The 13426-nt window shown below is 42.5% G+C and overlaps 1 protein-coding gene across 2 annotated transcripts in view; it reads left to right on the forward strand.

Annotated features, from left to right (window-relative positions):
* LOC138299906 (membrane cofactor protein-like) overlaps positions 1–13426 on the forward strand; it is a 637582-nt gene that overhangs the window by 254455 nt on the left and 369701 nt on the right. For both annotated transcript variants that reach the window (XM_069238620.1, XM_069238621.1), the window contains exon 8: positions 57–236. In XM_069238620.1, the coding sequence (XP_069094721.1) occupies positions 57–236 (180 nt within the window). The remainder of the gene's footprint in view (positions 1–56; positions 237–13426) is intronic.

Genomic DNA, 13426 nt, shown 5'->3' on the forward strand with positions numbered 1-13426 from the left:
TGCCGGGAGGTAGACATTTTAGGTTTAACTATTGTTTCTCTTCCTTCAATTTGCAGCAGTCCGTTGTACTAACCCAGATATTTACAATGCAATCAGGACGTCTGGCTTTGGTACATCTCATACGTACAAAGACTCTGTTACGTTCAAATGTAAAGATGGCTTTGTCATGGACGGCAGCAGTATTATTCATTGTGGTGCAGATAACGAATGGCATCCACCACTACCAAGATGCATAGGTAAGCATTACTAAATCATAAATATGGGTTTCTTTGTTTATGTACGTTTGGCAGGGTGTGTTCTACTGTGAGAATAACACTTCTTAATCTTATTTCAGAGTTTAACAATCCTAATAATCTTTTTTGTTGTTTCCTCTGCATTTCCTGTGTAAAGTAGATCCCTCCTTCAAATACCATTTGGCCTTTGATCATTGATACATTTTCATATTTCTTTTCGTCATGCTTGTGCCTTACCATTCAGTGTGTTTTCAGGATGTCCTGCTGTGTACCATCTAGGGTCTTCCATCTGATGAATGTCACTAGGTGTTTCCCATCAAAGAAGTGGTTTCAAGTTGTCCACCTCCTTTGAAATCAGCAGTGCATCAGGACACAAATATTCCCAGCTCAGATTGTATTTTTTTGCCACTGGGGCAGATATTTTAGAGTGCTCTGCTATAGTTATGCTCCACTATAATGTTTGAGACCAGAGGACTGGGGACCGGAAGACTTCCACTGCGGCATCTAGCAGATCATCCAGCACTGAATTGGGATTGCACCGAAAAGCGTGGAGACAGATTATATGACATGTTAAAGGGAACGTTATAAAAAATAACTTTGTTCAAATTGTGACTCTTTTGTAATAGAAAGTGTCCACCATTGGGTTTGTAACCTGTGACTACCTAAGGACCACAATGAAAGCACCTGTTTGGAGTTGAGTGGCTTTCATTGCAAAAGGACATTTCAATACAAAGAGACAGAAGATGGGTTCTGTAGGTAGTAATGCAGCTCTAATACTCTACTGAGTCCCCACTTGGTGCGTTTGCCAAAGATGTGAAAAGATTCAAGGTCAATGACAATTTGGGAAGCCCATCTAAAGGCCAAACAAGATAGCATCCTACAATTTCCATAAGATCCAACTATAGAGGCCAAGCATCTCCAGTGACCCCAGGAAACGGGTAACCTCTACACATGATTAGGATGATACCTCAGATGTCAAGCTCTGTGGTTGAGGTCAAAACATCCCTAGCATAAAATTAATGCTTTACAGATACACGGAGGACCATCCCCATGGGTATTGGCCTTAAAAGGACTCTCAGCTCCATGAAAAGGAATTGCTGTGAGAGAAAGCAATGTCTTGTCGGGTAACCTCTGTGAAAGAAAGCTTGATGTTCCATACCACCTTCTGTGGTTGATACTGCTTAACACTGGAAACATTCCTTGATTCTGAAGAAGCTGTGATGCCGAAATGGGTCCAACTGATGCTCATGCTGAATATGGCTTTGAAGCTGACAAAGACCTCAACAACCAGTAAGGGATTCGACCTCCACACATGAGCAACAACAGGAAGGAAGCAATGTCTTCAGACACCACAACGAGAAATGTGACAAAAGGGCAATCTACATTGATTCCGACGCAAGTCATATTATTGCCTGTCCTCCTCGCACTTCTCAGCTGCTTAATAAAAAATGGAGAGGAAGCCATTTCAGATGAGATCAAGGTCTTCCCCATTTGTATGAAAAAGAAGGTAGCCGCTGCACAACACCACCAGCCTCACAGCCATCTCCACCTCAGTTCATCACTCTGATTCGGAGTGAGACATCTCTGCAGGCCTGCTGCTCCGTATCATGACGCGGGAACAGTAAAATAAAAGAAGGATGTATGACAGGATTATGTGCATATAGATTGGGCCTATAGCCGTACCATGTAAAGGTTTCTTCATCTAATTAATGCATATCACTTGGGGATAGTTAGAGCTGCACAACAACACATGGTTCCACTTGATGCTGAGGTGGATAATTTTCTTAAAGAAATACTCTCCAAATTGAAAGACGTAACCAGTATTTGACCATGGTCAAGTGTTCCAGCAACCCCGGGTGACATTTCTCTGCCCTCTATTGATGAAGGATGAAATGTAGAAACATATGTATGTGCCTAGACATATACAGCACTACCTGCACCAACTTTGGTGAAAAACTACAGTCAAATTTGAAGTAAGTGCTAATTGTGTACCACATTTACCATAATGTAGATGGGTGAACTGTGCTGGGATGTAAGGCAGTGTGCTCTCACCCCCTCCTCTGTTTAAAAGGTTCCCTTGAGCCACCAAGCTGAAGGCCTTTAGAGATGCCCATGTGTGCCTGTGAGTGGTACTGTGACCTGTGAAGATTTAGGCAGCATTTCCAGCAACCCCAGATGAACATTCTCTGCTCTCTACTGATGAAGCACGAAATCCAGAAACATATACTGGTGTCTAGAGATATACAGCACTATCTGCACCAATGGTGGTGAAAAACTGTAGTCCAATTTGAAGTAAGCACTAATTGTGTACCTGATTTACCATAATGCAAAGGGGTGAACTTTGCTTGGATGTGAGACAGTATGCTCCCAAGCCCCCCTTCTGCTTTTTATTCCCCAAGGCTATGTGACACTTGTTGGGGGGGAAACTGTGCGTTATCTTCCTGAATTAAAAAGTATTCTCATTGGGCCCTATGTACCACTGCCCAAGAGTTATTGCTTTAATTTTTTATACTGCTACTTCAAAACACCCACCATGCTCTTACAAACACAACAAAAAAAACATTGAGCTTTTCTTGGAAGAGGTGAAAGTGTTACTTCTCAAAGAAGCAATACAGACCTTGCCAACATGCACCAGCAGTAAGAAAGGGTGTATTCACTGAGTGTCTGAATATCCAAAAGGGACAAAAGCTTGCACCAAGTGCTAGACTTGTAGACACTAAACCACTGCATCATATCCACCACTTCTAAATGACAAAACTGCAGGATGCCATTCCCCTGCCCCAAATATGTGACTATTTGGCAACACTGAACTTCAAGGACAAATACTTTCACATTTACACCAGACCAATGGTCATTACCTATGGCTTCTGGTAAGAGAAACCAATTACCAGTTCAAACCTACCTTTTGGGGGTAACTACTACCCCACAAGTGTTTATCAAGTGCCTAGCCATGATAGTAGTGCATCAGTGGAAAAGCTAGATTCATGTATATCCATACTTAGAATGCAGACTGGTAAAAGGGACAATTCAATCTCAATGTCTTGCTCACACTGAATAGACAGTCTTGCTTGTCCATCAATTGTGTTTCACAATAAATGTAAAAAAAATCCCATCTGTGTCCTCAATTAACGGTTATTGGCTCCGCACTGCAGTCACTGGCAAAGCCTACCTCCAGCAAGGAGAGACTGGTGGCAATGAGACTGCTTCCCCTATAACAGTGTGTCCTTTGGTAGTGAGAATGATTATAAAACTGTTCGGCATGATGGCATCATGTATTCATCTGAATCCAAACAGAGTTACATATGTGTCTATCACAGAAATGTTTTGCGGGACAATGATCACAAACAACTGGATGCACAATTTTGGTGGAACCCATTGTTGAGCACAAACCACAGTGGCAGAACAAAGAAAACTAGTTACTGGGCAGATAGTTTATCATTCCACAACTGCACATACCCATCAACACAGTTGGATCCCTTACAGTTTGAGGGGCAGGAGACACACAAGTAGCTTCAACATTCAGGGCCAATAGTCTCCTTGGCAGTGCTGATTACGCACCATTGTGGTTGAGACTTCTGACTGTTCAGTTAGCTCTATGAGCATTCTAATTTGAACAGACAATATGACCACTATGCATTACTGTCAAAGGGACTCACGTTCTGCACAGTTAACCAAAGTGGGTCAAGCAATCTTCCATTTATTTCTCTGCCTTCATGTACACTTTGCATATTAGTGGAGCACCTTGCTGGTGTCGACAACGACTTTGAAGATCTCCTAAGCAGGCAGCATCAAGAGACTCACAAATGGGAAACCAATTCTCAAGTTCTCATACAATGCTTTTAGCAGTGTGGGACTCCCTTAGTAGTCCTGTTTGCCACCCTCACACACAGGATACCTAAACGTGATCTCAAGGTGAAAACTCTGTCACTGTGGAATGCCCCATGGGTAAATTGTTCATGGATATCTGCATATGTTTCCCCAACACCCTCCTACTGATCACCTATTTAGCGTGAATAATGCAGCGGGAACCAATGACACTCACTCTCATCTCGCCAACATAGGCTTGTCAGCCCTGGTACTCTTTTCTGTTTGAGATCTACGTACATCCACACCAGAATCTGCCCTAGTGTCTAGACGTACTCAATCAGCACTTGAGCTCAGCTAGTGTATTCTCTTCCTAAGTTATTCAGTCAAGTGATTTGGCACCTTTTGCATCTTACTGTACTACTCAACAAAACCTTTGGCAGTACCAGTTCAACACATTGTATACTACCTTCTCTATCTGCAAAAGCTGGATTATCCTTGAGTTCCGTACATGGACATCTAGCAGAAACTGCTGCGTGCCTCCATAACAGTATGTCTTTAACATTCCCTTCATGAAGGTTAATCCCTCCTAGACAATCTCAATGCCTATTTGAGTCCTCAATATCGTCCTCACTAGATTAATGGAGGCACTTTTTTAGCTGCTCCTCTTGCATCCCATGCAGTTCCTTTCCTAGAAAACAGCCTTAATTGTCAGTGTCACCTCTCTCAAATGTTGACTGAACTTCAGACTCTTTCTATGACAGAGCCTTTCTTGCAGGTACTCAAACACAGAATCGTTCTATACTTACACCCTCATTTCATACCAGTAGTCATCTCATAATTTCATGTCAGGGAACCTCTTGACTTACTGGCATTTGTCTTTAAGCCACAGTGTTTCCAGAGTAAACCTTGTACACTTTAGATATGGAAGTTATTATGTACCAGGTAGGATGTACTCAGTCCATTTGAAAGACCAGATGTTTATTCCATTTGCCCAACATCAACTTGCCAATCCTATTTCAAAACCAGACATTGCTAGGTGGATTGTTAGGTGTATTCAGCTAGGCTCTGCATAAGACAGATGCACACAGTACCACAAACATTCTACACGCTAAAAAGGAACAACATAGTGTTCCTGTTCAACATCGAGTTACCAAATATATGTAAAGTTGTAGGCTGGTCATCACTTTACACATCCACAAAATATAAGCAAAAACATAGACATGAACATAAGCATAAACATTAAAATATCTGAGGTAGAGTCTGTGTCCTGGTTCATTATGGTGTTCAAGGGAATTATCAGAGTCGCTTTGAAACCAACAGTTGATGGCAGGAGTGTGCAAAACATGTGCTCCCAGCACTACCGCCCTCAAACAGATTGTTACAGGGAAGCAATGTTTTCCTTTTATTACTTCTTTTATGAAAGGACTTAGCTGCTGTCTTTAGAAAAGTGCGTATGAACTAAAATACATTGATACACTAAGGTTTTCAAAACCTTTACAGGCTTTCCTGAGACACGAAATACACAGCATGCACCTCAGACAAAATTACTAAAAGACTGTTATGTAATCTTTCAAGAGAGTATGTAGATCTATGCGTTGAAGGATGCAGAAACGGTCCTTTCATGCACAGATCAATTTGGTACTCCTTAATGTTGAATTATATCAGAAAATGCTTTGTTCATTTGTAGACTCACGGTTATGACACATATTATGCTGTGTCATTTTTGAAGAGGCCTCGATTCACGGTAACCTGAATGGAGTGTGTCCTTATTTAGTTGCCTCGCCCTAAAGCAGTGGAGTGCTTAATCTAGCTACAAGGGGAAGAAATTAATTATGAAATAATTTTACATTACATTGACTGTGAATTTAGAGTGCTCATACGGGTAAAGTGGATAGTAGTAGCGAGGATTGTTTTAGGGCTCTTAAGGGTAACTGCAAAGTTCTGGTCAGTTTAAAATTCTCAAGTGGAGAATACCAAAGGCTTTGGCATCGCAGGATAAGGTATGGTTTGATGTTTTGCTTTTCAGGGTGGAGTGCGCGCAAGTGCTCTGGACCATGTTATAATGTCTATGTGGGCTTCTAACCATGCCCATTTCACTCCTGTCACTTTCATTAGTTCTTGGACTTGCATTTTAAAAACCGACTGATTTCATTTGTGAAAGGCATGCATACTTAATGCCTTTTCCTGTGTTAAGCCCTCCTCAAGTGCACCAGTAAACTACTGAAAACATACGAGGCTCTGTGTTTTCAGCTGGTTTCTGGACTACTTTATCTTCTCATTTCCTGTGCAGCCCAATCTCGCTGGGCAGAAGTCGAGCGCTTTGCAGGACATAGACTCTGTTACATGGATAATTGCACTTTTGCTGGTTACAAGGATAATTGCACTTTTGCTGGTTACAAGGATAATTGCACTTTTGCTGGTAACATGGATAATTGCACTTCTGCCGATAAGTTTTATTGCGAACAAACTTCTGTTTCTTCTTCACACTCATGGCGACCATCGGCTCGCATATGTGAAACTGTTTTACTTTTCATTATTAGTTTATGTGGCAAGAAAAGTCTGGTTAGGAGTGTGCAACGCTGATAGCTCCAACGCAAACAAATGCGGGACCCGTTGCATTGCAAATGCTTGTTTCAGTATCTTTATGGTTTCCAAAATAGCTTGATACTGGCATCAGCGAAAATTTTGCATTCCAATATTCTGGTCTTCCTTCGGCCATTGTACTTTTGCAATTAGTCTTCAAACTGTGCTGATTATTCCACTTAAATAATTTTATCCTTCCCCAATAAAATGAAAAGACAATTTCCGTATCTTTGTTTTTTTGTTTTTTGTTTTTTTAAACTAGAATCATCAGAGCATTGGTAGTAATGTGCTGAAGTGTTCCCTTGTGATCAGGTTTAACTATACCACTCGCAGAAAAATAATTTGCCATCAAAATTAGGCTGTTTGTTTCCAGTATTTATTTGTTGATTCTGATGTTGTCCTAACTTTTGAAAACAGTGTTTAATTCGTATTTATAAAGGCTACCACTCTTGCCCCGAATCTCAAGCCCCCCTCCAACCTGGCTACACATGTCAGAAGATTTTGCAGTGGCAGATCTACAATTTCAGAGGGGCTCTTATTTTAAAAGTGGGCCCTACAAAGAAAGATATAACACAGCGTTTACAGCATCTGGCACCTTCTAGTAGTATTAGCCTTCCCTTCTCCTACTAACATCTCTGCCACCCTCAGAAAGCTATACAAATAAATGTGCACTGTCTCACTCAGTACCTCATGCTCGCTCTCACACACACTCAATCACTGCCTATTAGCGTGATTTAGATATGCAAACTCACCTTGTTTCCCTCTTCCACTTCTGTTTTCTGCTGAACACACCTGGGCAACACTTGCCGTCACTACTGCTACCGGCCCACTGAGAAAACAACCCCATCCCCCCATGGCTGAACTAGAAGATAGGGATGTCACATTGCTAGGGTACGTTGGGTGGTAGCTGCATGGGAGGTCCAGACCACTGCAGGCATATACGTCACAGTAATTTTCTTTAATCACTGTGACATGCATATTTCAAGGACACAATTGTGTCACACCTGGCTGAGGACACCCTGGTGCAACACACATCTTGCGCACACACAAACACACACACACATTTAATTGTGGTGTCAGTATTCATTGCCAAATGAATGCTGGGGCCACATTGACCGTACATTCACATTTGACTACGGTGTCCATGTGTGCGCAGTTCAAGGGAACCTGTACTGGTAGGTTTGTGCCATATGTTGTGCATGTGAGTCAGTACATTTATGTGTGTGTGAATGTGTGTGTGTGTGTGTGTGTGTGTGCGTGGATTGGCTGGTTGAGGTGGAGTGGAGTGGGGTGGTGTGGTTGTGTCCGTATGTGTGTCACTTATATGTGGAATAGATATTGTGTATGCTGTGTTGCCGAGTGACACATTCATGTGAGTGTCATTGTTGTGTGGCAGACGTTGTTGTGATGTTTGTAGTTGTGTGTAGATGGATGTGTGGTTGTGTTGGTTGTGGCATGTGTGGGTTCAGTGTCAATAGTGTGTGTATGTTGTATCATGTATGTATGTCAGCTTGTCTTTTGGCATGCAAGGGCTGTTCTCTGTTGTAATGGCAAAGGGTTATTGTGTGAATGTGGTGTGTTGTGTAGCGTGTAGTGCAGGGGTACACATATGTCTAAGGGACAGTGTGTGTGTGTCAGTTACCTCTATTCCATATCTCCTGCCATTGTACAAAGTTCATAGGGTCCCGCCGTCGCCTCCCAACGTCCGAAATCTGTCACCAGTCCACCACTTGCACAGCTGTAACTTCTAAATATAGCAGGCGGACCACTGTTGACCTGACGATCTTTTCGGGTCCACCACCGACGACGTAGCTCGGCCATAACACCGTCAAGATCCAAATCAGGCCCTTTATCTTCAAAATATTCTTTGGAAGACCAACACTAGTAGATCTCTTGAGGACATTTCCAAGAGATTAATATAATCTCCTGTGCCGATGAGGAGCTATTACCCTTTAGGATTCTATTTGATTACTGCGTACTCGCACACTCCTAAGCAAATTAAACCTAATTCTTTTCAGCATGCGCCCCACTACTTTTTTGCATTCTTCTTACTTTAATTAATTGAGGCTCTATTATGTTGATATTCACTGTTACCAAGTAGACCCATGCCAAGTGTGATAGTTCTTGTTGACAACCGCTGCTAATTTTTTTAATGAACAGTGTCTGGTACTCGGGACTTTAGTTTCACTTTTAACTCGTAACAATGGACTGAAATAAACAAGCATGTTTTTTGGTTACGAGTGGGTGAAGGTTCTAAGCATGTAATTGGGCTAGCTATGATTATTGCAATTTCTCTATCTGTGGAAAGCGTTCACCACTGCCCTGTGTATATAATACCGACTGGTACTGCCAGTAACCACACAAAGTGTTTAAAATACGTGACCTATCCTATGGGTACTGCCTTGAAGCAGAATGAAAATATCGTCAGAAGTTAAAATATCATTTTCAGTATCTCACATTCTCTGCAGTGTAAAAAAAAAACAAAAAAAACAAAAAGCCAGATATAAAAACTGGTTTCTGAATTCGAAAACAGTGACACGAGGCTGAGAGAAGCAAAAAGGCACAAACATGTTTGTGAGATTGTTAAACCCATCAGTTCAAGCAGATTAATTTTAGACCATCCTTTCTTGCTGCTTTTAGCAGCGCCACTTTGTGGCGAGCTCTTCAGTAGGGGAACCAAATTGACACATTCTGTTTCTCACTTCATTTCCTTTTCATGGCATTTTCGTTTGCGTGGAAATAATCCATAATTATATTCGCTTGCCATCCTTCTTTGAAGGAGGAAATATGTGTTTATCAGTTTTTACTCATTTAATCCTTTAAAGGCTATTCTCATGTGCTTTGACCGGTGTTCGTTGGTTTACATTTAAAGTAGGAAAGTTTAGTTATGTCTAATGCTGCTATTGTAACATACTTAATGCTTCCTTTTGTGGCGAATAGACATTAACATAAACTTGTAACGTAACGAAGTATATAATATTTAGTTAAATCATTGTGCATGGCCACCATTTGTAATAATACCTGTATCGCACAGCCAGACGTGCTACTTGCATCCTAAAATGAATCACAGTAGCTATGAAGAATGTGCACCTAACAGAGTATGATTGTCTTTTGTTCTATTAAAAGCATCCCTGTCAATTCTTACTTTGCAGCAAGTAATTGTTTCAAAATATAATTCTCCATCACTGAATCTTTCATAAATGCACATCCAAATTCACTAACCTTTTCAGTGGACTGCTCCCTTTCTCCATGCAGCTCCACCTGGTCAGTGTTAGAGGTCTTCCTCCACCCGCAGGCTCCTGCCTGCACCTCATCTCTGGTGGTCCAGTGGAAGAGCGTCCTTGCTCTGCTGCTGCACTGCCCTTGGCGCCTCTACTTTTCTTTTTCCCTTTGCTTTTCTTTTTTTTCCCTCCACCTCTCCCCCTTTACTTCCCCTACTGCTGCGATTCCCCCGCAGCCCGCCCCCTCCAGCTCTGCTTTCTCGCTTTTCCTGCTCCCTGCGTTTCCCGCCACCCAGCTGTCCAGCCCGCCCGCACACTCCTTAATGGTGGCTGCTGCGCAGCGCAAAAGGCAAGCCCACCTGCGCCTATCTGCGTCCAGTGGCCCTCTGACTCCCCACCGCCACACCCCCTTCCGCCTTGCGACCGAACGACACTCATGCCAAAACATGCCAAAACTGCTACTGCACCTTCTCCTTCCACTGCACTCCAGCACCTCCCACAGCTCGACCAACAACAGACACGATCGCCTCAGCTGTATCCTGCTCAGCACCCGCTCCCTCCACAAACACGCCATAGAAATCTGGGACTTACTTGACACCGTTTCCCCTGACATCGCCTTTCTCACAGAAACATGGATGAACCTGATATCAGCACCGGACATTACCACCTCCATTCTCAAAGGCTGCAAGATCACTCGCAAGGACCGCACCAACCGTACAAGGGGAGGCATCGCAAACATACACAAAAGCACCCTCCTTCTGACCACCCACTCGGATAACCACACAACCAACTTGGATCAAATGCATTCTTTCTATAGCATATCAGCAGGCAGTATTATTTACATCTGACTCTTGTAACAAACGTGCTGGCAGCACACTATCCCCTTAATAAGGCTTACTAGGCATTATTTTGCGATCATACAGGAGGATTGCAGATGAATGAGGAGTTAGCTATTTCTTTCTCTTTCAAAATCAGGTCTCAGTGTTCATATGGTCTTTTCCAGCCACACACATCCTATAATCCTCCCCAATATCTTTTGGTCAGTAGATGAGATGTGCTAGCCTCCTGAAACATTCTGCTTTCTCATTGCACATAACATGAACTACTGTCCGTGCTCTCTGGTTCTTGTCTGATCCTTTGGAGGGCTACGTGCCGTTTGACCTCGTCCATTGGTAGGCTACATGTATTTCAGCTGGTATCACGTCCAGTTTGATAACTCTAGTTTGAGCTGTCTACACTTCAGCCCTATCGTCATCAGTAGACACCGAAGGGCTTGGGACTACTGAGGCAGTTATTTCTTTCAAGCAGTAGCTGCTATACTATCTATCGCTATTTCCACATTTTCCACCAAAACAAGGCATTCACACATGCAGTGAAAGAACACAGCATGCTGAAAAGTGCTGTGGGAATGTGAGATTATATTCTGCATTATTAATGTGTATCTTGTTCGGGGTAATAAAACATCTGTTAACTAATTTACACTAGATTACTTGAAAACTAGCGTGAAGAAGCTGCATTTTCACGTGTGCATATATGGTCAGCCCATTGATCATCTTCAGACATTTCCCCAGCCTCAGCCTTCTACTTGACCTTTGCTCAGATGTGCATCCCTGTCTGCCCTTGTTGATCTTGATGCACAGATAATGGTGACTATCTTGCAACAAGCAGGTGCAGTTGGAATGTACACCATCTTGGTCTTTGTGGTTGGTTCTAAGGGAAAGTCATTCAGCCAATCCAGCAGCTTTTAATATTATTGTAGCTGATCTAGGGAGGCCCCAAGTGTTTAAGCTTGGAGTCTTACAATAGATCCCAGTGTTCCTAAGGCTCCCATGCTCACAGTCCATTTCGTTCACCATGTCTAGAAGTGTTAAGTTTGATTACTGCGGCCCCTTGAATTTCATAGTTCCATACGTTGAAGGTACTTTCAACAGGTGTGCTCTCAAACCTTTCAAAGCCTGCTGGTATGTCATCCTTGCATATGAATCCAACTCACCCAGCTTCTTCCTTTTTATTTGTTTATAGACTGCTATTGTCTTGATGAAGCCAGTGTATTGGGTATTGAAACTGCCTATCTAAAAGTAGACCAGTACGTCATAGATTTAAGTCAAGCTCTGGCAAAAAGGGTGTAGCCACAGCAAAATGTCTCCTCTAACTCAGCTTGAAATACAATTCACTTTCAACTTTTGAAAATCTAACCATTTCCTGTTCATCAGCATGCCAGTTTCTGAAAATAAACATAATTTTTATCAAATACTTTTTTCGTTTTAGGCAACTGAACTCAATTTTCTAACTTTCTTTTGGGAAAGAAAAATGTTTTTACCTTCAAAATACCTGTTTAAAATGTTTATAAATCCACAGTTAACAAACTTCAGCTTGCATTTTCAACAAGTCCTGTATAAATGCATCGCAGGGATAGAATCTGCTTCAGATGCTCACCAAAATGCCAAGAAAGACTCTTATAATCCAATAATGCTTACCAGTATACCAGAAGCATCAGTTTGTCAAGGCTCGACATAATGGCCAGGCTGCTCACAATACATCAGTCATGGCCATTATTATGCCAGGGGTGGCCAGATTGAAGTCAGTCACATTAACAGTGTGTCAATGATGACTGCCAGTTTGCACAAGTAAATTAGGAATGCTCAAAATATGTCAGAATGACAATTGTTTTGCCAAGGCTCCATATATGCTGTTAACCAACACCTGATGAACCCTGTATGATGAGTAACCACATGTAATTTTGGTGGGCCTTGACACAAGCGATAGCTTCTGGGAGCAACCATCTTTATCAGTAGGACACAAAATGCCAAGCGCACAGACAGACACATAAATGAATGAAACACACAAAAGATGATTGGGGCGGGGGGATGCTTGCAAATAGTCTAAGCACTGGCAATCAAACAGGCTATTGTTCCTTCTCATCGTTCTTTTGCCTACCAGGCCACCTCAGATTGGCCCTAGCTATGTGCAAATCAGGCTTGGTCTTGCTCCAGTCGGAACTGCCTAGTCTGAACTGCCAAGCCAGGTCTTCTCTGAACCGGAACACAGGCAATCGAAGACCGATTCTGGCTGTATTGGGCCTCTTCCGTTGGGTGCAGCTTGCTTTTAGTAACCCGGTGAGTAAGGCACCCACATCTTGGCATATCATTGACCACTTGGTGTGTTACATCAAACACACAAAAGGTGTTGGGGGGAATGCTTGCAGTTACTCTAATCACTGGCAATCGCTTGGGGTAGCAATCCATACACCTGGTTGAAGAGGCCCAATGACTGCACACCTGCACATTTTCACACCAATGACTTGCAGGGCCTCAAACAAGTGCCACCTATTCGTGCCAATGTCAGTTCCTTTCTTACTGCACCAGACGCTGATCCGGAGCTACCCCTAGTATCTTCATGAGACTCTTTCATACAAACACTACTTTAAAAATAAATTGCACAGACTAAAGCCACAGGGTTCAAACCTTCTAAAGAATGTTGCAAGGAAATGTCTGAGACAGCGTCCCCTCCAATTTGTCTTCGGTGTGTGGAAGTTGTGCGGCGAGGTAATAGAGGTATAAGTTAGACATTCCGAGCTCACCC

Source organism: Pleurodeles waltl, chromosome 6, assembly GCF_031143425.1.
Source record: "Pleurodeles waltl isolate 20211129_DDA chromosome 6, aPleWal1.hap1.20221129, whole genome shotgun sequence".
Lineage (NCBI taxonomy): Eukaryota > Metazoa > Chordata > Amphibia > Caudata > Salamandridae > Pleurodeles > Pleurodeles waltl.